The sequence below is a fragment of the Musa acuminata genome, chromosome BXJ3-2 (assembly GCF_036884655.1).
Source record: "Musa acuminata AAA Group cultivar baxijiao chromosome BXJ3-2, Cavendish_Baxijiao_AAA, whole genome shotgun sequence".
In the NCBI taxonomy this organism is placed as follows: domain Eukaryota; kingdom Viridiplantae; phylum Streptophyta; class Magnoliopsida; order Zingiberales; family Musaceae; genus Musa; species Musa acuminata.
In genome coordinates, this window is record NC_088350.1 from 28,666,485 (window position 1) to 28,691,207 (window position 24,723).

At 41.2% G+C, this 24,723-nt stretch overlaps 2 protein-coding genes and 1 long non-coding RNA gene across 3 annotated transcripts; all 3 read left to right on the forward strand.

The window, feature by feature from the left end:
- The first annotated feature begins 1,844 nt into the window (after positions 1–1,844).
- On the forward strand, positions 1,845–12,637 carry LOC108952185 (uncharacterized). The gene is made up of 3 exons (XR_001976777.2): positions 1,845–2,456; positions 12,051–12,160; positions 12,371–12,637. It is a non-coding gene; the product is annotated as an uncharacterized LOC108952185 (long non-coding RNA).
- Positions 12,638–14,692: 2,055 nt separating this feature from the next.
- On the forward strand, positions 14,693–16,277 carry LOC103975732 (phosphoenolpyruvate carboxylase kinase 2). The gene is made up of 2 exons (XM_009390791.3): positions 14,693–15,524; positions 15,875–16,277. Exons 1-2 carry the CDS (start codon positions 14,720–14,722, stop codon positions 15,943–15,945), a joined length of 876 nt encoding a protein of 291 aa, XP_009389066.3. The 5' UTR covers positions 14,693–14,719; the 3' UTR covers positions 15,946–16,277.
- Positions 16,278–19,571: 3,294 nt separating this feature from the next.
- Positions 19,572–22,521, forward strand: LOC103975730 (patatin-like protein 6). The gene is made up of 3 exons (XM_009390790.3): positions 19,572–19,876; positions 19,977–21,271; positions 22,035–22,521. The coding sequence occupies exons 2-3, from the start codon at positions 20,039–20,041 to the stop codon at positions 22,302–22,304; spliced, it is 1,503 nt and encodes a 500-aa protein (XP_009389065.2). The 5' UTR covers positions 19,572–19,876; positions 19,977–20,038; the 3' UTR covers positions 22,305–22,521.
- The last annotated feature ends 2,202 nt before the right edge of the window (positions 22,522–24,723 follow it).

Here is a 24,723-nt window from a genome sequence, read left to right on the forward strand (position 1 = left end):
ATGCACCATTTGACTTTTCCCTCCCTTTGTTTGTCTCTCATCATTGATTTAGCTTCTTAAGTCACATTGGGGAAGTCCACTTGGACTTTTTCCCACAAGTCAAAATATTCATCGACCCAGTGAGCACACAAGCAAGAAGAAGATGCATACCTAAAGCAGAAAAAGAACGTGATTAAGGTTTCATGGGGGAGAAGCCAGAGGAAGAAAATGGTACCACTGTTCACATCTACCAACTGTTACCATGTTAGTATGGATATAGAATGTATTAAAAGGACGTCTCCGTAGAGCTGATTTGCCGGGAGAATGACGCGGGGAGCTCCCGATGAAGGTGCTGCTGTTGTCTCTTCTCCCCACTCCTCGAGCCCTGCGCGGCCTCCCGGGAGTTGACTCTCCTCTTTTCCCTCATCTGCAGCAGTCACCCTCGATCGCTCTCCTGCTTTCCCGTCTTCTCCTTCTCCTCCTTCTTCTTCTTCGCATCTCATCTCGCCTGGCATTGTCGGACGCGGAGCCAGCTTGATACCCTTAAAGAATCGAATACGCGGAGAAAGAGAGGGTGGGGGAATGGAAGGCAGATCACAAATCCCGGAGCCAACATAGCATCCATGTGCTACGAAGGGAGTCTTCTTCGTCCCAACAGCGTCGGTGTTTTGTGTTGACACCGGGTCGAGACTTCTCTCACGTGATAGGACACACCCTGAACCATGCATGCATGCCGTGCTCAGCACAGAATGTACATGGACATGGTGTTGTTTATCAGAGAAGTATATGGTCATGTAATCAGAGAATAGCACAGAATGTATCTAATGACCCTTTCAGCACGCCATGGGATCACTGCTGAATGAGCAGTCAGGTTAGAAGTCTAAGTTCATGCAACCAAATATAAGATAAAGAACAAGAGATGCTTTCATCGATCGACGTTGAAAACTGCAGGGAGCAACGAAACCTGTTCAGTGTTAAATGAGTAACCCAAAGCCAAACCTCATCTAACTCTACAGATCTTTACTGCACAGAAGAGGAGATCAGAAAAGGACTATATGCAGAAGATCGAGTTTTGCTTCTTTGACTTTATTGAAGGAAATCTATGTAGTGTAGTCGGAAAGGTCGAGTTTTGTTGCACCGATTAGAAGCATTTCCCTATTAAGCTGACAAATCTGAAGAGAAGGATTATAAAATAGAAAACAAAACATAAACTGGACTAAACTGCAAAACAACAAATATAATATCTCAGAAAATAAAGCAATAAACAGAAACAAAAACCAGAAAATACTTTTTAATCAAATTTTTTCGTCGAAAAACGAATCGTTTAGAAAACAACGAAAATAAATCAAAAAATTCTGGTGACTCGTCATTAAGATTAAGGGATCATTATTCGAACAAATCTTATTAGACTGCCTATATAACCCTCCCATATACATGAGAGTGTTGTGCATTGTGTTTGTTCTTTTTATTTCTGTTTATTTTTTTTACTTTCAATATATTATGATTTTTTTACAGTCTAATATCTTAAACTAATCTTCTAAAACTAATCTTCCTCTCTTTGGCTGTAATTTACGAGTTTGCCATTGTAGAACTCCTGTACTAATAATACACACCTCTAGTGGTGGACTACAGGTCCTATTAGACACGACAGATCTACCTACGAGTTAGGAAGCCGCGTGGTTGCGATTGCGGGAGGAAACGCATGTTTCCTGTTTGCATCCGCTGGCTACTTAGATCGTGTCTTAACTCGTGGTTGAAGCGGAGCTAGATGTTATTTGGGATCGAAATGAATCATATACGTATACATACGTATTTGGTGTTTTGAACCGCTCACTCTTCGCCCCTCCACGTTCTTTGGTCTCGTGTTGTGTTCGTTTTAAATCTCCTCTGTCCCCTCTCCTTTCGTTCTTAAGTAAGGCGAGCTCGGGATCTAAATCGCATCCGAGTTCCCATAAAATCCCTCGTCCTCCTCGCGTTCCCTCAGTCTCCTTCAATCGAGCGAGTGATCTCGAGCTCGACCGATTCCGTGAAGCCACGAAGCCGGAAAAGAGGACGATTTTCGCGAGGCGAGACGATCTGATTTTTCTTCCGTTCTCCAGCTTTAATTTTAGGGTTCTTTCTTTGAATTCGGCTACGAGTGTTGGATGCCTGGATTGCAGTGGCGAACGAGGGAGCGGCCCGAATTGCTCTTGGGATGTCTAGGGTTGTTTTGCTGCAATTGGTTAGACTAAACTTGGGATTTCGGAATCTTTTCTTTGAAGGTTGTTGGGGTTCTAGCGGTGCTTGCTTCGTCCTTTGTTGTACGAGAGACGCAGAAAATGGTTGGGATGGATGTGGCCATAGTACGAGACGTGGCATTGCTCGTCCCTGATCTTTTGTAGCTCTCGGAAATGTCTCAGTTGGCTCCGAGTGACAACCCTAAATTAGCCGACGAACTGTTCTGCCAGTGGCTTTCACTACTAGAAACCAGCAAACTGGTACTTCGTTCTTTCATGTATCTTTTGTATGAATGTCGATTGTTTTGGAACTTGTTCTTGATCAAATTGTTTGCCAACTGATGAATGGTTATGTGCATATTGAATCATTTCATTTTACATTGCAATTATGACGACCTAGCATCTTCTTTGATGAATGGGCATAAGTTCATTTCGTACACTCATTCTTGATGTGTTTAGGTAAAATTGAAGTACATCATTGTAAGAAGTTAGGCACCTCTATTTTTGAAACAACAGTTTGCAAAACTGGACCTCCATGCTCTTTAGATGTATAGTATCCTACCTACGTTGAAATGTATGTCAATATATTAGCATTAGTTTAATCTTAACGGACTTGTTGGTTTTTGGCTGAAAACAATTATTTAATTAGATTGATCTTATTTTAATAAGTTCAATAAACTAATTGATTCTAGTTAATTCAAATTGAATTCAGTGGTGTTAGTCTTTTCATTTGGAATAAAACAGAAATTACTATAATTTTTTCGAAGTTTAATTAAACTTAACTAAATGACAGCAAAAGATTCATATAGCCAACCCCAAATAATTGGAACTTATGGTTTTGTTGTTGTTGTTGTTATTGTTTTTAAGTTTGAAGTTTGCAAAATCAGATCAATAAATAATTTCAGTTACTCACTATACCCATAAATCTCTTATTTGATATACGAATTTTATAATAAAATAAAAATTAGTGGGAATTATATTGTATTAACACAGAATTATAGAGGAATGGTAGAGTGATCAACTATGAGTCGACCATTATTGTTGTTTATATTTGGTTTAGATTTGATGATATTTTTGCAAATTTAAAAAAATTCTTTATATTCTAATAGTTAGATAGTTTCTGGTGTAAATGTATTCTCAAAGTCGCATAGGTAATTTTTTTTCCTGTTATTTTTATTTGGTTTTTCTTAACTTTGCTCCTGACAATTGTCACATGTACAGAATGAGGGCTTTTTTACACTGCAATTTAAAAGGCTCCAAACTTTCATGAAATATCTTTATTATCCTTTTCAATCTTGATAAATTTCTGGAATTCGAAACTCATGATCCTTTCCTTTTCAATATTGATTCATGCAGGAATATGAAAAATTCTACTTTGACAGAGTGGGACGGCTTTGCACATAGAGAATAGAGAATATATCAGGTTTTCTATGGAGGAAGATGTTAGAACCCTTGCAGATTCTAAACTTGGGGTTGATCTCTTTAGGGGATCGGCCTCCTTGGAACTCTATAGGGGTTCCTCCCTCCAAGTTGCTGCTCAAAGGCTGCAGAAAAGATTCATCTATTGCTTAAGAAAAGAGAAGGAATACATAGCTATTTATAGGGTTTCTAAACCCTAACTCCTAATAGGACTCCTACTTAAGACTCTTACTTTCAACCAACTCCTAATAGGACTCCTACTTAAGACTCTTACTTTTAACCAACTCCTAATAGAACTCCTACTCAAGACTCCTATTCCCTTACAACTCCTAATTCTTCTCTAAGAAAAAACCTCCTACATGAATGCCCCTCACAATTAGGACTCTCCTAGCTAGAGTCCTAACATTTTTACATGATTGTCCCTCTCAATTAGGACTCTCCAAGCTAGAGTCCTAACAGACCCGCCCTCTTCAAATCAGCCTTGTCCTCGAGGCTGATGATTCATGAATTCTGGGAATTTGATCTTTAAGTCGTCATAGTTCTCCCAAGTGGCATCTTCTTTTGGTAGGTTCGCCCACTGTATTAGCACTTCATTAGTGGGTCGTCGTCGTCGAGTCACGATCCGTCGATCAATAATGGCACTTGGCTGGGTCTGGAGTTCTCTTTGGGTAGTCATATTTGGTGGGTGGCTTTGGGCTGTCTCCAAGCACCTGTTTAAAACTTCCGGTTGGCTGTTGGTTTGTGGGTGATATGTCGTACTCCTTTTCAATTTAGTACCCTTATAGTGTAATTCTTTTGAGTCCCAATTGTAATGAGCCATGGGGCTTGGTGCTTCCTCCAATTTTTTTATAATCTTACTAGTATCTGAATCTTCCTGCCATTCCATCTTAATATCCTCAAGGAAGTCGCTGGTCGGAAGTGAAACGGTCGAAACTTCAACTTGCTCAGGTAGCTGCGAAAGCGCATCTGCAAGAACATTCTCTTTCCCCTTTTTGTAAGTTATTTCAAAATCAAATCCAAGAAGTTTTGTTACCCATTTTTGCTGTTCGGGGGAAGATATCTTCTGCTCCAAGAGATATTTTAGGCTTTTATGGTCGGCCTTGATTTGAAAGTATCGCCTGATCAAGTACAATCTCCACCTCGTTGCTGCGCGCACAATGGCGAGCATCTCCTTATCATATGTTGACATATTTTGATCGGAAGGAGATAATGCCTTGCTAGTGTATGTGAGTGGTCGACCATCTTGCATGAGAATGGCTCCAATTCTGACTCCAGATGTGTCGGCCTCAATAATGAAGGGTCGGTTGAAATCTGGTAGTGTTAGCACCGGCATCGTCGTCATGGCTGCCTTAAGTTTGTCGAAGGCAGCGGAGGCTCTGTCCAACCATTGGAAGACATCTTTTTCTAGTAAGGAAGTAAGTGGTGCACTGATCTTTCCATAGTTTTTCACGAACTTGCGGTAGTAGCCTGTTAAACCCAGAAAGCCATGTAGCAATTTTATGTTTCTCGAGGTCGGCCAGTTTTGCATTGCTCCAATTTTGAAGGGGTCCACTGCCACACCTTCCTCTGATATGATATGCCCAAGATATTCCACCTTTTGTTGAAGAAAGCAAAAATTCGTGGTTGTTGTGTGTTCAAAAGGTGGTTTTCCATATGTCTTCTTCGCATGCTCGTATTTGATGATACCCGGATCAAAGGTCCAGCTTTGTAAAGATTTGTGCTCCCTTTCATCTAGCAATTCATCTACTATTGGAATAAAGTATTTGTCCTTGATGATTATGCCATCGAGAGCTCGGTAATCAACACATATTCGCCTTGTTCCGTCCTTCTTGCGTACAAGTAGCACCGGCGAAGAGTAGAGGTTGCAACTTGGCCGAATAACTCCTGTTTCGAGCATCTCTTTTATAATCCTTTCTATTTCATCCTTCTGGAGATGTGGATACTGATATGGCTGAGCATTTGCTGAAGATTTGCCTGGAAGAATCATTATACAATGATCATGCCGACAGGTAAGAGGTAGGTTGCGCGGTTCGTCAAATATATTTGAAAATTTAGCAAGCAAAGGAAGTAGATTTGGATCTTCAAATTCTATTGGCTCTCCCTTAGTTTGCTGCTCAAGTTGTACCAAAAAGCCGCTGCATGCTTTATGCAAAACATTCTCCATTTGTTGTGTGCAAATCGTTGTTATGTCGCCCCCACGTTTCCCGTGCAATGTCACCTGTTTCTCCTTACTGTAAAATTTCATAATTAGTTTTATAAAATTCCAAGAAATATCACCTAATGTCGTCAACCATTTAATTCTGAGCATGGCCTCATGATTGTTAAGAGGGAGAAGGAAGAAATCTGCAATTATCTCTTGGTCCTGCAGCAATAGTTTCTCCTGCAAGCGCCTATGATCACAATTCAAAATCCGTCTGTCGGTGACCTTAACATCAAACCTGCAGCGATTCTCGATAGGTAATGATATCCGAACAGCAAGCTTACTATTTAGGAAGTTAGTAGTACTGCCCGTGTCGATGAGAACAGTGATTGGTTGTTGTTTGAGAAGGCCTCCAATTTTCATCGTTTGCGGGTTTGAGTAGCTAGCTAGTGTATGTACCGTAACTTCGGTCGGTTGTGGCTCTTCTTCTGCATCTTCTTCTTCATGTTCAAGGCTCTCTTTTGGATGTTCAATGACCTCTTCTTCTATCGGTTCAATCATAAGAAGTCCCCCTTTACTACAGCGATGCTCACGGCTCCAGCGCTCATCACAATGCCAACATAACCCCTTCGCATATCGCTCCCGAAGCTCTTCTCTTGTTAACCTCTTTAGTGTAGGGACTTGGTCGATAGTAGGGGGGGCTAAGGGCTTCAATATTACTGGTTGAGGAGAGACCCTAGTCCTCCGAGCTTCATGGTTCAATTGCTCCTCTTGATGTCGTGCGAAAGAGATGGCTGCCATAAGCGTATACGGTTGTCGCGCTTTAACTTCTCCTCGGATCTCCGGCTTCAAGCCCTCAATGAAGGTCCACAATAGCTGTTTTTGAGACCAATCATGAGTTTGATTAGATAACCTTTCAAACCTGGTTTGGTACTCCTGAATGGTGGAGGTTTGTTGGATCTTTGCTAGTTGTTCGTCATTATTCTTGTAATCGGTTGGTCTGAAGCGAATCAGCAGTCCTTCTTTGAATTGTCGCCATGAAAGGACTCCATAAGTATGTTCAAACCAGTTAAACCACTGTATAGCATCCCCTTCAAGATTTATAGCTGCAATTTTCACCATAGATACATCCGCGGTTTTGTGGTACCGAAAATATCGCTCCGCGCGCGAGATCCAACCAATCGGGTCTCCTTCTTCCCATCTAGGGAAGTCCACTCTCATGCATGGATAGTTGGGGTTGGTCATAGAGCTTCCCCTCTCTTGGAAGTCATATCTTTGGGGTTGGTGTGATTGGGCAAAGCTCTCTCCTTGATGTGATTTCTTCGGGCTTAGTGGTCGGCCCAATCTGAGTTCGGTAAAGAGCATCCGAATCTTATCCTCCATTCGCGCCTCCAAGGCTTCGAATTTAGCATCGATTGCCTCCTTAGATGCCATAGTATATGCCTCCAAATCTATGATGTTAAGATCTCTCTTTTGTTGTTAGGTTAAAGGCATGTATAGGTTGAGAGAAGTGATGGTCGAAAGGGTTGATGGATCGGTGGATGTAGGCTACGATTTAGGCTTGTTTTGTGGCTGTTTTGGGTGCAGTTTGAGGGTGTGGTTTGGTGGAGTTTTAGGGCTGTGGATGAAAGTTTTGGATCTGTGGTAGATGGCAGCAAAGGTTTGAGAGAAATCAGTGGAAGTTGCAGCAAGTATGTGCTGTCTTGTAAGAGCAGAATTGTCGTCGAAGAAACAGCGGTTTCTCGACGTAATTTCCACCAAAAACTTGAGAGAATTGAGGAGGGAATTGATAGCAAAATCACAGTTTATATGACAGCAATGATGACTAATTTAATCAAGAAAATTTCGGCAGTATAACAGCAAGGAAATTGGTGCAAGTTGTGATAGCAGAATTCTCGTCGAAAAATTTCAGCAGATTACGATGAAAATTTGCAGCAACATAAAATCGTTTTTAGAGATGAATTTCTTAATAGATCAATCTTAGATGGAAGCCAAGATGATATATGAAGTCTATAAGAAATTTCATTCAAAAAAGATTGCAAATAGATGGGTTAAGGCAACGATATGCAGCTAAAATTTTCTGCAGCATAGATTTTCAAGTGCAGCAGATTGGACATAAAAGATCAGTAGTTTATATTGAGAATTTTTCGATGAAACCAAAGGGAAATCTACTGTTAGGAAGTGTCAAAGATGTCATAAAAATTTCGTAGAAATTTGGATAGAAAAAGCACAGTAGCAAGATCAAACAGATGGTGCTATGCGGCTTGAATTCTGCAATTCAAGTGCAGCAGATTGGACATAAAAGATCAGTAGTTTATATTGAGAATTTTTTGATGAAACCAAAGGGAAATCCACTGTTAAGAAGTGTCAAAGATGTCATAAAAATTTCGTAGAAATTTGGATAGAAAAAGCACAGTATCAAGATCAAACAGATGGTGCTATGCGGCTGGAATTCTGCAATGTATCTTTCGTCGTAGAGATGAAAACTTTGTGACGAAAAGTTTATGCAGTAATATAGGAACGATTTTTTTTTTTTTTTTTTTTGGATTTTCGAATAAGGATAACTAAATTGCAGCAGCAGTAAGGTAGGAAACCAGAACCTGTTGCAATTCACGGGGAGATCAAAGGATGATCCGTGGTGGTGGAGATGATGGCGGAATTCGGTGACGATCTTTTAAGCAATTGTGGGAATTGCTTTGGATGGTTGTGGAGGGTTGATGGATGGCTGTGAAAGGGCAGCGAGACGCCAAGAACGCTGCTCTGATACCAGGTGTTAGAACCCTTGCAGATTCTAAACTTGGGGTTGATCTCTTTAGGGGATCGGCCTCCTTGGAACTCTATAGGGGTTCCTCCCTCCAAGTTGCTGCTCAAAGACTGCAGAAAAGATTCATCTATTGCTTAAGAAAAGAGAAGGAATACATAGCTATTTATAGGGTTTCTAAACCCTAACTCCTAATAGGACTCCTACTTAAGACTCTTACTTTCAACCAACTCCTAATAGGACTCCTACTTAAGACTCTTACTTTTAACCAACTCCTAATAGAACTCCTACTCAAGACTCCTATTCCCTTACAACTCCTAATTCTTCTCTAAGAAAAAACCTCCTACATGAATGCCCCTCACAATTAGGACTCTCCTAGCTAGAGTCCTAACATTTTTACATGATTGTCCCTCTCAATTAGGACTCTCCAAGCTAGAGTCCTAACAGAAGATGGTTAAGATACCTGGAACTGAAGAGATGTTTGGCATGAATCACTTCATCCCCCCTTTTGAAAACAAGCTATTGTAAGCTGCTATTCTTTCCTTCTTTCATTCTTATTACTTATGTCACCAGGATGCCTATTACACTACTGGATGCCTAAACAGGAGAGAGATTACCTAAAGCCTACCAAGCCAAGTTGTTTGGTAGGAAGGCTAATATTTTTTCAATAGTTTTAAGTTCATGCAACTTGCAAAATCTTAAACAAGAAACAAGTTTAGAAGAAACAGTAAACAGCAAATTTGCAAAAGAAGTTATCTCGAAGGTGCCAATGATGTGAAGAAGTTAACAGAGCACAAACTTAAGAAAATGTTTCATGCATCTTAAGGAAAGCAAAGTGATGAAATATTTTCTCATACCAAAAATTTGAATCATAGAAGATACTCGTACTTCTATTATCTTATTAAGGAGGAACCTGAGTTCGAAAGCATAGAACAATAATGTTGGAACCTTAAGGTATGAAATAATTAACTCTTCAAAAAATTTATATGTAACGAATTTGTTGCTATTCTTTAGGACAACAATCCTTTTTCGTGGTGTTAACAACTTGATGCCGTGGATGGGCAGTCGGTACGGGTCGGTCCTGTCTCGAAGGTGTAGGGTCATCCTGGAAGGTCCTCCCGAGGGCGAGATGGGAGACAGGAGTTATAGGGGTTGTCCCAAGATGGGCCTTGAGTGAGCTCGATCTCTTCGGCGCCCTGCACAACAGGTCAGTGTTAGGTGGGGGTTCTCGACTCGACCCCTCCGACACTTGGTTTAGTTTTGAGTGGGGACTGTAGCCTTTTTGAGGTTCAGAATCTGATCCCTGTTCAAGTATCGGTGATCGATTTTTATACCTACGAAGCCTTTGGGATGGGGCTACGGTCGCTAGGGACTACCTATACATCTTTTTGTGGCACATTCATGTGGACAGTCGTCCGGTACGACCCCCTGCGGCGTAGGTCGGCTGGTATGATCTCCCGAGACGCAGGTCGATTTGTACGATCTCCTGAGGTGCGGATCGACTGGTACGACCTTCCGTGGTGCGGCGTACACCCCCCTGCAGCACTGCGCTAGCAGAGGACGACCGAGGGGGTGTCGGCTGCCAGCCCAATCATCTTCTACGTCATGTAGATGTCCCACTGTCTTCCACATCAGCTCCTTGGTGGTTGCTAGTTGGCGAATAGCGATTGGTATCAAAATATTCCCTCTCACATGGAGTTATCCATCGATAAGTGATGACAACATTATGGGTTGATTTTTGTATGATAAGAACACTGGATCTTGTTGCTATGCTAAATACTAACAAGTAATTCACTTTCATCAACTTAGAAAACTCCATAGAAGCTAGTGCCTAAAATAGACTATAGAGATCTTTATTAGACTCTATAGCACTTGGGTGGGTCCACTGATGGTGTCAATCTCTGCATCAAGGTAGAAGATGATTAGTTCAAATTGGCATTCAAATTAAATCCCAAGTTAAGGTTCAAGTAAATATCTGAATTAAGATCCTATCGAGTGTTTTTTTAAAAGAAAAACTGTTCATTCAACTTTGAGTCATATCACCCCTCAGTGAGTGTCCATTTACAAAAATGTTAGCATCCTCAACTCTCCAGGTTAGTGTTGATCTTCCTGTTCTACCCAAGTTAGCAAGATTATGTGCCATAATTGTCACACTTTTGTTGACAAAATGAAACTGTACCACAATGAGTTACTGTGCCAACTCCAAAATATCTGCCACCATTGATCTGTGGTCCCACGGAACTCCACTCATCCCTTTCAACCAGTTAATAATTTTTGATGCATCAGATTGCACCATAAGTTTCTGGAGTGGCTCCTTAGCCTGATCCTATTGAGTTCCAACTCGGTATTTTGTCTCAGAAGAGTCCTAGGCACACTTGGATTAGGAATATTGTAGTATTTTCATCCTTATTTTCTAAGTTGATTTTGGATGGTTTTTAAAGTTCTACTTAGAGTTGATATGTTGTCCATAAACCTTAATGCGGCTGTAGTATAGTTAGGCTAGTTATTTAATGGATTATTGTAACATATGGAATAAGACAACAATTAAGTCTTTTACTCAAGTCCGATTAAGTCTTGCTATGTTTAGGAGCCATGGTAAGCCTTAAAGGCATTAGATTATATCTGAATTAAAGTTATAAATATTATCTCCTTCTCAGTTCCTTTCTAACCCTCTTTTCTCTTCTCTCTTCTATCTTCTCTTGTTCCTTCCATATCTCTTTTGAACATCTTTTCTTGCTAATATCTCTTGGAGGATACCTTCTTTCCTTGAAGAAACAAGATCCTAGATAACAGAGACAATATCATATCAAGTTGTAGTTTAATGGAATTGAAGATTGCCAATTTGTAATCCTTGCTATTGCCAATTATTTTGACTAAATAACATGCTTTGTAGGGCAAGATCTCTAACCATAAAAGGTATTCATTTCTTTGGTGACCTAAGATCTCTAGCCATAAAAGCTCATCAAAATAATGCTTCAATTATGGTGACCTAAGACATCTTAAAGAATATATTCCAAAAAGTTGCTTTTAAATTGCTAGAATTTTCAAATCAACCATTGGGAAACTTTTTAATCCCTTTAACACATGATTAGGATATCAATGGGTTCAGGAAGTATTTGCTTGGCGTGTTATGGAGTTTGGTAAAGGTATGAAATCAAACAGCCTTTGTTACTACAATATTGGTGCAAATATATAGCGGGACAAACATTTCGTGGATAAAGTGAGGTTGATATAGGCAGGATAAAATTAGCTTATGTAGCTAACTAGTCTTCAAGCAAGTTGCAAAACATCGAGTACTTTTAAGATCATGGAATAAAGCTTTCTCTTTGTTACTAATCTAGAAATACATTAGATTTCCACAGGGGAGGCTTATTCTGCAAGTGCCAACATTCTGGTAAGGGATGTACAGAATTGATGGACATTAAACTTGTGCAGTATTTCTCCATACTATAGTTGCATCTGCTTAGACTTACCGTTTCTGATTCATACATTTATTAGCTGCCCAAATGAGTGTTGTGACTCTTTCTGATGCTAGGTCAAAGCTACCCTAGAACAGCTTCATAGCTTTTCAAGATTGTTCTCCGCAGGCAACTTGGCATCGGCATTCACTTCGTTATTGCTGTCCCCATGGCTCCACACAGAAAGGTATTAATACAAATTGTTTATTTCATGGCGTTCATTTCTATTGCATCTAGATCAAGTGAGCATTTTAGAATACTTGGGCCAACACTTTTATTGTTCAAGTTACTGCAGGCAGGGATGTCACCATAAATCCAGTTTTATGCCGAGATTTATCAAGTAGTTGGTCTTGATTTTAACAGAATCTATTTATGTTTTTTATTTTGATTTTTCCAGATTGCCAATGCAACAATGAACCAGAAACATGTGAGTGTGTTCTCTGATCATGGATGGTGGTGTTGTATTATTTAGGGAATAGAAGCATGAGTTAAATTGTTTCTTTGCTTAATCACTTGAACACAAAGACTATGGGAATGTAACATGTCGAACTCAGAAATTAGCCAAGTGACCATTTTTGTGATTGTTTGTAATTATCAGAGACTGATTCAGGTTCAGAAATGCTTCAATGTTAAAACTTTTCTGAAGATTGATAATAATATTAGGTTTTTGGGCATAAAATCCTGAAATGTGTCTAGCTAACTGATGCTGGAATATGTGTTCTCAATGATCATATGATGCCTCCCGACTAGCTGTGTTGCACAGATTCTCTATCAGTAGTCAATTTAAGTTATTGCTAGCTTTGGTTTACTGTAGTAAATTTTATTATGTCCGAAACCAATGTGATAATTGATCTGGTACTTTATTGATTATAAATCACTGATTTAAAATATTTAAATTTAAATTAAAAGTAATAATTTAAGTTAAATTCAAGTCTCCTTCCACTTCAGATGTGGAATTAAATCAACATATTATAAATTTTAGCTTGGATGGAAGTGGATTAATTTTTTGTAGTATTCGTGTGTGTCCTACCTCTTTTAACTGCCTCTGGGTATCTATTAATCAGATTTCTTTAGAGATTATTTTCCGAGTCAACATATCATTGACTCATGTTCTCAGGAGGAATTATTTACACACATTTCTACAAAGGACTGAGAAATGTGCACATCTTCTGACCAATTCCGAAGCCCCAAAACGAAGCCCACGTTTGGACCTTTCATATACTACCTTACAACATTGTCTTCAAGTGTACAGAACGACTGATCCAATTCCATTCCACACCATAAGCTGACCGCCCTGGTTTTTCCAGCCCCGGTGAGAGCCACATGCCAAAATAAGAGTCAAATATAAGCATAAAAATCATAATATATTATTATTAAACAAACGAATTATAATATTAAATTTTAAAATCAAATAATAATATATTTTAAATATTATAATATATTTTTTTAAAAAAATTTATCTGATATATAGGCATTTCGAATTCAAAATTTATAATGATGTCAATGAATAACTAGACTCGTCTTTTCTTTTTTTTCTATCATTCACAGAATTCTTATGATCGATGAATTTGTATACTCACGTATTTATATATTCATATATTTAATTATAATATATTTTATATGATTTTAGGTTATTAAAAGATCAGATAGCAAAAAAATCTAAGATAAATAATTATGAGAATTAATATCATTAATTTTATTTTTTTAGAAATATTATAATTAATTTTTTTTATTGATCAATAATCATCATCAAAATTTAATTATATTCTTAATATATCTTATCAAATTTGATTGAAACACATAATAATAAACCCCAGAGTGCTTAGTATGGCAGCTGGCCACCCGTTCCTTCATTTCATTCGTTGATGTGCCCTTTGACGTGACCTGCCACTGGACTTACAGCTTACCGGAGAGCCCGAATCTTTCGAACGGTACGATTCGTGACGTAATTAGAACTAAGTTCACTTTAACTTGAAGCTTATGTGGATTGTTCTTGGCTACGCATGTAATTTTGGTGTTAAATTGATGGCACTAATTAAGCTTAATCTTAGTGTGGGTGGTGTTGACTCCTGCCATCTTCTAGAGAACCTCGCAGCCTTCGCTTCAACACCACGTGTAACTCCAGGCTCGCGCGTTCAAGTCCTCCATCGGAACCCACCTTTGCGCGACATTCAAAGCACGATATTTTCCACGCGATAAGCAGTAGTCCGTATGCTTCCTTGAACCACGGCCGCGACACGCAATCGCGACGGTCAAACGCAACCAGCTTATCGATTCCACGACGATAGCTTATGGCGAAGAGCTCCCTACTTTTCACGCCTTGTCCCCGACGCAAACCATACCGAAACTCCCCGGCACCACCCACGTGTCCCGTCCCAATCAACGCCCACTTCTCGCGTGGGTCCCCCTCGCGTCGGCTTTTCGCGCGGAACGCTCTCGTGGGACCCTTTCCGCAACGCCCAATTAGTTCCCGGAAAAAGCCGACAAAATCGGGGACACCCATCCCATCTGACGGTCATGGATCCACGATGGGCAATTGGGCCTCACTTTAAAGACCGTGGAAAGCTAATATTCGTGGCTATTGTGTCCGTCTGATTCAGAGACTCTTCTGATAGAACCGTCCACGTGGTCAAAGATGGGTGGGAATATTCCCAGCGGGTGACCAGAATCTTCCCTGTTTATAAGTATGCCAAGCGGCCATGGAATCGAGTTGCAGAAGAGGATACCGAGAAAGGAACGAAGCGCTATGAGCGAGGGATTGGTGAGGGACTACGAGATCGGGGCGGAGATCGGGCGGGGCCGGTTCGGGTTGGTTCGGCGTTGCATTTCGGCCGTGACCGGGGAGGAGTTCGCCTTGAAGTCGATCGAGAAGCGCCTCCTTGCTGACGACGTCGACCGCGAGTGCGCGGAACGGGAGGTTAAGATCCACTACCTTGCGGCCGCCGGGAATCCCCACGCGGTGCAGATCCACGCCGCATACGAGGACGACAAGTGGGTGCACCTGGTGCTGGAGCTCCTCGACGGGCCCGACCTCTGCGACCGAATCGCTGCTCGCCAGGGGACGCCGTTCGCGGAGCCGGAGGCGGCGGCTGTGGTGGCCGCGCTGGCGGAGGCCGTGGCCGCGTGCCACCGGAGGGGGGTGGTGCACCGGGACGTGAAACCGGACAACGTGCTCTTCGATGCGAGGGGGCTGCTCAAGCTGGCCGACTTCGGGTCGGCGGAGTGCTTCGTGGGCGCCGACGGGGGCCGGGTGCCGATGAAGGGGATCGTGGGGACGCCGTGGTACGTGGCGCCGGAGGTGGTGACCGGGAGGGATTACGGGGAGAAGGTGGACGTGTGGAGCGTGGGGGTGGTGATGTACATGATGCTGGCCGGGGGGCTGCCCCCGTTCTATGGGGAAACAGCGGTGGAGATCTTCGATGCGGTGGCGAGGGCCAACCTCAGGTTCCCGCCGAGGGTATTCCGCTCGGTGTCGCCGGCGGCCAAGGACCTGATGCGGCGGATTCTCTGCAAGGACGTCTCCAGAAGATTCTCCGCCGAGCAAGTTCTCAGTTAGTACCGATCAAACTTCCATCTCTCTTTGATCGTATTCTTGAGAGGGTTTTCTATTGGTTCATTTCAAAACACCGATTTCTAGGGTTCTATAAACCCTTTTTACTTGCTCTGTTTCATCGGATTCTGGGATTTCCCCAACGAAAAGAAATGCGATTCTATTCCTTCAAATTCAAAGATTTAGTCCGTCGATTCCAATGATTTTGTCATATCAATAAAAAAATGGAAGCTTTTTCGTCTGATTTGATTTGTTTGGGAATTGTGTTACTGTTCAAATTACTAGTTTGGGGAGCAAGAAAGAAAAACAAAAACTTGATCTTTCGATCTAATCTATATGTAATTTTTACAGGGCATCGATGGATTACAAACAGAGGAGGGATGATGAGGCCAGCAGAGGGAGATCCATCACTCTCCATGTAACGGCACGACGAAGCCTCGGTTCTTGGATTCTGCAGTGGCTAGCTCTGTACGTCCTTCTCCTTGGCTTCTCCTTGTGGCTCCATGAAGAGTGCTCTGCAGAACCATAACACGCACTCTGAGCTTGAGCTGTGTGTGCAGGAGAAAGAGAGATGGCATCCTCTGTTTCTACACATGTAAAGCTTCAGTGTCCCTTATTCTTCCCTCTTCTTCTTTCCCCTTCACTTCTTTGTTGTTGTAGCTTCCTCGATTTAGATTTTTGTCCATTATGGAACTGATTGATGAGACGTTCTAAAATTTGTCTACTCAATATCTACACCCACCTTCGCAGTCAATCCTTTCCATGAGAAGGTCATTCAGTGCATCTCTTGTGATGATGACTCATGCACATACATGATCTTGTCCATTAGCCACATATATACAAACAATGTGCCAAACATTGACATGTCTCTTCAGAGACCTTCTTCACAAAGCATTGATTTTGAGACAAATGCAGATGATATATACCTAACAAGACATCCACATGGATTCACAGAGGACAGTGCCTCACCTTTGGCATATTTCTAGATCAGATAATGTGAATGGCATTCTCCATTCTTTAGATCTGGTCTTCCAATTGCTTTTCTGATGAAGAAAAAGACTTGCATTCCAAGCCCTTTCATTTGATTCCCAATTACATGATTCAACTGGTGGATGATGCATTACATTTGCAACTCCATCACTGGAGTTCAGATGGGAATTTGCTTCAGTTTTCATGCTACTTGGTATTGAGATTGTGATCCAATAACCTCAAGTTTAGCTTGAACAGTGAAATGCTTTCAAGTGAACTTGCACTGGGACACCATTGCTTAAAACAAAAAACAATTCTCCATAGTGATTGATAAACCTCAAAATTGACAAGACAAAGCCTTAAATAAGAACATGGTGATGTCTCCTTGCCATCATGTGGTGATGGGAGTAGGGACCATTCTCATCCTAAGTTGGCAAGGAGGTTTTGAAACAATGAATTGGAGGAGGCATCACTGATTGGAGCAAGCCCTGTCCTCCATGCCTGAGTTCATGTTTGCCAAAAATTGTAATCTAAGAGGGGACTTTCTAAACATAATGTAACTAAAATTAGGATTTTCTATTAGGGTGAGATGCTTTAATCACCAGCATTATGGTGTGTTATCAATGATTGAGGATGTAATCCAAAGATGTAAAGTTATAACTCTCAAATGACACCAGGAAAAGGGTTACTCCTCATATTACTATATTACTTGCATAAGAAAAGAGATGTCCACGTAAAAGTCCATGGCCCACCAAGGCCCAACCCAGAGCAGACTACTGTTGTAGTAGCTCAGATCAGGCCCATTTATCCTCTCTCTCTCTCTCTCTCTCTCTCTCTCTCGTTCTCTCTCCCTATATACATGGAGAGAGAGAGAGAGAGAGAGAGAGAGAGAGAGAGAACAAGTTGTGTGGCCCAAACGTTAGCTGAAAGCTCGTAATCTATCATTAAAGCGGGATGAAAAGAAAAAGGGAGGATTAGGATGGATGATGATGTTATACTTTTCTTCAACAAGAGGGGATGCAATATGTCTCTTCTTGTATCGACGTACGTGATATTATTCTTCTTTCTTCTTTTTGTTCTTTCTATTGTTTGATAGAGTTGGAAGTCATGAGCTATACTCATCGTTGGACCACAAACTCTTTGTCCATACATCCTTGATATGGGGAGCTACTTGCGAATAAGAAATGTGAGGAAGACACAACGTCGAAGAGAAGAAGGGGTTTGGAGGAGGTAACGTTCACTGTAATGCATTATATTAGACCCACATGAGGTGGTGAGCAACGTAGTTGATCCAACGTCTCCTTCATAACCATACCATTTACAAATATAAAAAAATTAACATATATATATAATAATAATAATAATAATAATAATAATAAGTGTAATAAGATTAAATTACATGTATTCTTCTTGATCTAATCAACTAAAGCAGAAGAAAGGGCATCGAGAATATGGATGCATAATACATATTATATATATATACATATGTATATATACATATATATATACATACATATATATATATATATGTATGTATATATATATATGTATGTATATATATATGTATGTATATATATATATATATATATATATATATGTATATATATATATATATATGTATATATATATATATGTATGTATATATATATATGTATGTATATATATATATGTATGTATATATATATATGTATGTATATATATATATATATATATATATATATATATATATATATATATATATATATATATACATACATATATATATATATGTATGTATATATATATATATATGTATGTATATATATATATATATATATATATATATATATATATATATATATATATATATATGTATGTATATATATATATGTATGTATGTATATATATATATATGTATGTATATATATATATGTATGTATATATATATATATATATGTATGTATATGTATATATATATATATGTATGTATATATATATATATATGTATGTATATGTATATATATATATATATATGTATGTATATATATATATATATACTATCGTAATGATTTGAATATCCTTAAAGTACTCTCGAATGTGTTGGGGAGAAAAGCATCTGACATAGCCAAATTCAAGATCTTACTGTCATAAGTTATAAGTCAAGCTATCTATCGGAATTTAAATCCAAGATCTTACTGTCATAAGTCAAACTATCTATCGGAAAGTAACACATTTTCAATTGTCATCGTTAAATATGAGTATGGGTGGAATTAATATATGTTATCATTTTACATTAAAAAAATTATTCTTGATATTTTTGTCTATTATGAAAATAATATGAGTAATCATCAGACGACTACAAATTTCATCCGATAAAATTTTGAAGATGACAAATAGTTTAAATAGTAAAATATTCAAATAATTTAATTTGAAGATGACAAATATCTTGTATAAAAAGAAAATTATGATCTTTTGGACAATAGCTTCACTATAATCTTTTGGAATGTCATCACACACCTAAAAATAAAAAGGTCAATAGATCCATCAAGATCTGCCAACAACATCACTCTTTAAAGATATTAATTTTTTTGAGGAAAACCTTATTGAAATTGGTGTTTTATTTAAGATAATATATTATCCTCTTAAAATATTGTTTTGTGAGTAAAAAACCCTTTGGAGTTGTTTCGATCGTTCCTAATTTTGGATATCCAAATATGAGAGCGATCCAAATGCGTGTGGAATCCTATCGGCTTTCTCTTGATTCCAATTACGTAATCTTATTGTGACATAAAGATCTATCTTTATTGAAAGTAATAATAACAACAAAATATATGAAATGTTAAGTCTTGAATATTAATATTTTTTTCTTTTGACCACCTTGAATAACTCAGACGATAAAAAAGTAATTTTTTTCTTCAGATAATATAATATAATTATTTTTTTAGCATTTTAATATATAATTTTGTATAGTGAAAGTATTTTAAAATTATATAATAATAATAATAATAATATTATTATTATTATTATTATAAAGAGAGGAGGAGAAACTATTAATTTGGGAAGAGAGAGAGAGAGAGAGAGTGAGAGAAGCAATAAAAGCATGAGTTACAGGGCAAGTAGAACAAGACATGCTCTGAATCTATCTGCGTCCTTTGTGTTCCCTCACCTCCCCTGCAACTCCATTCCCACTCTTCCAACTTTCCTCGTTCCTTCCTTTACTCGCGTGCTCTCTGCCAAGAAGCCAACCTTAATCAACTACATCCGCAACAAGCAGACAAGGATAGAGAGAGCAGACCGACCGACCGAGTTCAAAGAGAGGAAGAAGGCAGCTCATCTGCCCCTCTCTTTCTTAGATAGGCAGGCGGAGCAATCCGGTTTGGTCGTTGCGGCAATTCCCACCCTCAAGTTGGAGAGCATCCCCTGTTTTAGCTACTTCCTATAATTACACTGTGTTGTTGCCTCCTCTTCATCCAGTCATATATATATGGGCTCCTTCCGCTCGCAGGCCCTGCGCTGTCTTCCCGACATGCCGACGAGGAGACGGGAGGGGTAGGGAGAGAGGAGGTGATGGAGAGGAGCGGAGGAGAGAGCGAGCGAGAGGGGATGGCGGCTGCGGAGGAGATGCTGGTGGCCGTGCGCCAGGGGAAGAAGGGTGGAGGAGAGAAGAAGGAGGAGGAGGAGGAGGAGCCCAGCATCCATGCCGACAAGCTTAACTGCGACATTTTTTCCATCCTGGAAAGCAAGTTCCTCTTCGGCTACGATGACCACCAGCTCTGGGTCCCAAAAGCGTCTCCTTTACACGCATCCGACGCCGACATGACGGTGGCGCCTGACACCGGCGCGGCTGTGCCGTCCCCGGTCAGGAGCCAGAGGGGCAAGGTCTGCGTGCTCTGCATCGATGGAGGCGGTGGCGGCGCGATGCGAGGGATGCTCCCGGGAAAGGCCCTCGCGTACCTCGAGCATGCCCTTAGGTCCAAGTCCGGCGACCCCGACGCCAGGATCTCCGACTACTTCGACGTTGTTGCTGGCACCGGCGTCGGGGGCGTCTTCGCCGTCATGCTTTTCGCCACTCGCGATGGCGCCCGCCCACTCTTCCGCGCTGACGACACCTGGCGCTTCCTCGCCGATCACGGCAAGCGCCTCTTCCGAAAGGCGTCTACTTCTTCTCCGACCTCCCCCACGCCGTCTCATGGGTTCTTGTGCGGAGTGTTCCAAGGCGGGGGCGGCGGAGGGACCGCGACGGCGGCCATGGAGAGGGTCATGAAGGAGGCTTTCGGGGATAGACTGACGCTGCGCAATACAGTGAAGCCGGTGCTGATCCCGTGTTACGACCTGCAAAGCTCCGCCCCGCTCGTCTTCTCGCGCGCCGACGCCCTGGAGAGCGAGAGCTTCGACTTCCGGCTGTGGGAGGTATGCAGGGCCACGTGGGCGGAACCAGGCAGGTTCGAACCGGCGGAGATACGGTCGGTGGACCGCTCCACGACCTGTGTCGGTGTCGACGGCGGGCTGACGATGAGCAACCCGGCCGCGGCGGCCATCACCCACGTCCTCCACAACAAGCAGGAGTTCCCCTTCGTCCGCGGCGTCGAAGACCTTATGGTCCTCTCCCTCGGCTGCGGCACGGGCAGCGGCACCACCGTCGTGCCGGAGACGGACCAGCGCAGGCTACGGCGGTGGGGTGCCAGGGAGTGGGTCCGGCCCATCACGCGGATCGCCGCCGACGGCGCCGCGGACCTGGTGGACCAATCCGTGGCGCTGGCCTTCGGCCCGTACCGGAGCTCCAACTACGTCCGAATTCAGGTACTCCTCTCACACCCTCAGACGCTAACATGAGACCGTAAACCTAACGTACGCCTGCTGGGGGCGGAAGGAGGAGGAGGAGGTGGAGGAGGACCACCCAGGTGTTAACGTGAGCCTTAGGTGCCCTCGGGTCCGCTGTATCATTCAACGGCTGTGGGGATGCCTTCTTCTGCCCCAAATTGGACCAAAGATGTGATCTTTTTGGAGAAGGAAACGTGCATTCTCCCTCTACATTCCGTGTGCGTTGTCTTTCGTGGGTGGGAAAGGAAGAGGATGAGGCAATGGTGGTGAACTGTCTATGTTCTGGTGGCTTCCTTTGCCCGGCGGCGCCGCTGGTGGTAATGGTGGTGGGCAGAGCAGCGCTCCCTGATACGAGATCACTGTGAGATCACATGTTGACAAGGCAATGGCATCACCATGGCCTTTCCCCCCTCTCAGAACAGGGGATTTGGGTCCCTGTCTCAGGCCCCTGCTCAGCCTTTTCACGGTTCCTTTCTTGGCAAAACAAAACTTGTTGCTAAAAGTGCAAGAAAAACTTGGTTGTAGGCTTCTTTTCATCCATTATATTTTGTTCTTCAGATCATGAACCGCATGTTATGCTTAGTTCATTGGTAGGAAAGATGGCATTGGTGGACAAAATCCAACCTGTTATGGTTGCATCTATCAATTGCCTACTTGTCCCTAGATGAACACACCGGGTACCATCTCTGTTTATGGTCTTAGCCGATTCTTCTTATTTGATGCATCTTGGTTTTGATCACAGGCAAACCCTTCAACCATGGGGAGGTGTGGAGTGGACATGGATTGCGACGCAAGCCCTGCAAATGTGGAGGTACTGTTGGGGGCAGCTGAAGAAATGCTGAAGCAGAAGAATGTGGAGTCGGTGCTATTCAGCGGGAGAAGGATCGGAGAGGAAACAAATATGGAGAAATTGGATTGGTTTGCAGGGGAGCTGGTGCTGGAGCACCAGCAGCGGCGCTGCCGAATTGCTCCCACGGTTGCGTTCAAGCAAGCAACTTCCAAGTCCAACTAGAGTTTTTGATTGGCCTGCGAGTAAAAAGCTAATCTTTCTTTCCTTTTCTTTTTCACTCCTGTCATTTGCTGGATCCTGCTGGTTTTTGCATAGCAGAATAGCATTGATCTCCATAGGAATTCAAGACGGTGAAAAGAAATTGTCGAATGTTTCATTACTATGGAACACCTTTGTCGTCTCATTTCATGATGTTTGTGAAGAGATTGCATTTGTTTCAGTTTCTCGGACATTGCCTTCTGGGCTTTTCTACATTCAAGTTATTGTGAACAAATAAATCAAAATTTCTCTCTATGGTCTAATAGCTTGTCATATGCTATCAAATATGCATCGTGATACTATATTCATCTTGGTTTTCATTCTTCGTGGTAGGTCAAGTAGAATCTTATAGCTGACATCCTGTGGAATAGAACGATATGGAGCATGAATGTTCATGCAATTATGTCCTCCTATCAATCTCTTTATCATCCCTAAGTATTCTCTTCCAATCTGACACACTTTCCCCCGGCTTCTTTCTTTATCAAATCCATTGTAGCATCAAAATTAGCCTTTTTTTAGTTGCATTTTCAGGAATCTTTTTGTTCTTAACCTATCCTTTTTGAAGGTAAGAGCTAGCCAAATCCACCTTTCTTTTACTTCTCTGCAGTGAAGTGGTCCATGAGCTACCAACAAAGCTTCCAGAATTCATGCATTCTTGAGGATTTTTTTTGTGTCTTCCACCTGGTTCATCTGTTCAAGTAACTTGAACACAGTTTGCCACAAGTAATCAATGGATTCAACATCACAAGATGAGTGTCTTTGTCTTTTTCTTTCAGAAAATTCTGTGTTTCCTGTCACCTCAACATCATCCCTGATTCTGCTCATCACCCAGAAATTGATTCCTCTTTAGCAGAGAAAAGGTTAAATGACTTCCATCAGAAGCTCATGGTATTCACTGAATGATAAACTGTGCCTGGTGGTTCTATCTTTTTCAGCAGTAGTGAGTGAGATTTGAACTCAAGTAGACATTTTTACTCCAGTAATGTTTCCATGAAGTTGTAGATCTCATGGAGCCTGTAGCTCAACACTCAGTCAAATCCAAATCTTTGTAGGAACATGCTTGTACTGAACAATGAATGGTATCAACTGCTTAGTGACTGTGTCACTTTCCTCTGCAACTTGTCTGATGTCTCTGAGCATTGTCCTTGAAGCTCATATTGGAATACTATGTTTTGAATCTTTTACCAGACTGCTCTTGGGTAATCAAAATTTTTTTCTTTTAACCATCTGTTGAATAATTGAAACAATATTAAACCAAGAAATTAACAAATAATTACTCTGTGATTAGATGAGATTGCTTGAGTTTTAATAATAATAATAATAATAATAATAATAATAATAATAATAATTTCTGAAAAAGAACTGTAGAGTGTTTTCTGAATCTTCTTTATTTTTGTTTACTATCTATTAGATGCAATGCCTCTTGAAAGAGGGTCAAGTTATATAGGAAAATAGAGCAGAATGTGTGGATTTTGAATTGAAAACAGGTAGAATTTCCCAAGGAGATCAGCATAATGTTCTCCTTAATGCTTCTATTTCCAACTCAAAATATATGCAAATTGATTCATATGGTATTAAACTTCCATGCTCATATGCTTGTGTCTTCTCTGCCACTGGCATGTCCTCTACATAATCTAATCTGAGAATGAAAGATGAGAAAGAGGTCATAGGTTGGTGTTAGAGAAAGGCTGTGGCAAAAGGCTACTGCATTGGGAGTCTGACGATGATGCACTAACACTCTTCCCAAACTCCCAACATCAATCTTCATCAACCTATGCTTAATTAGCTTACCTCATTTGTTTCAGAAATACATGGTACCTGCTACGAGAACATATTTGGGAGAGGACCATGGAAACCCCACAAGAAGCCTTTTGTGGGCAGTGATGGTGGATCTCACAGGACAGGGACAAAAGAGTGTGTGGGGTAGTTTGTGTGTGTGTGTGTGTGGAGGTTCCTCTTTCTGAAAGGAAGAGTTCGGAGAGCCCACCACCCCCATGAGTGCAATGTGGTGGTTTGATTGATCTTTGAGAGTCATGCTTGGAGGACCACAGAGGGACTTTTGTACTGCTGCCAGGGGAAGTTTTACTGTCTTGTTACTGCATCTTCCTCCGGTGGAGGAATGGCCACTTCTTGTCGCCATAGATCTCTCATTGGGAGCTCACCAGGGTTTGTGGGACTGATGGGGGACTTCTTGCTGAAGAACTCTGCTCTTGCTGAGTGAGAATATGTACTATTTGCCCTGTTACTGCATCATTTTGAGTGGAGGAATCACCTACCTCTCTCTCTCTCTCTCTCTCTCTCTCAAAGCTAACCATTCATTGTTTTTTCTCTCCCTTGTCGACAATGAAGTTATAGGAAGTAATTTTCCTCGGAGCACAGTGCA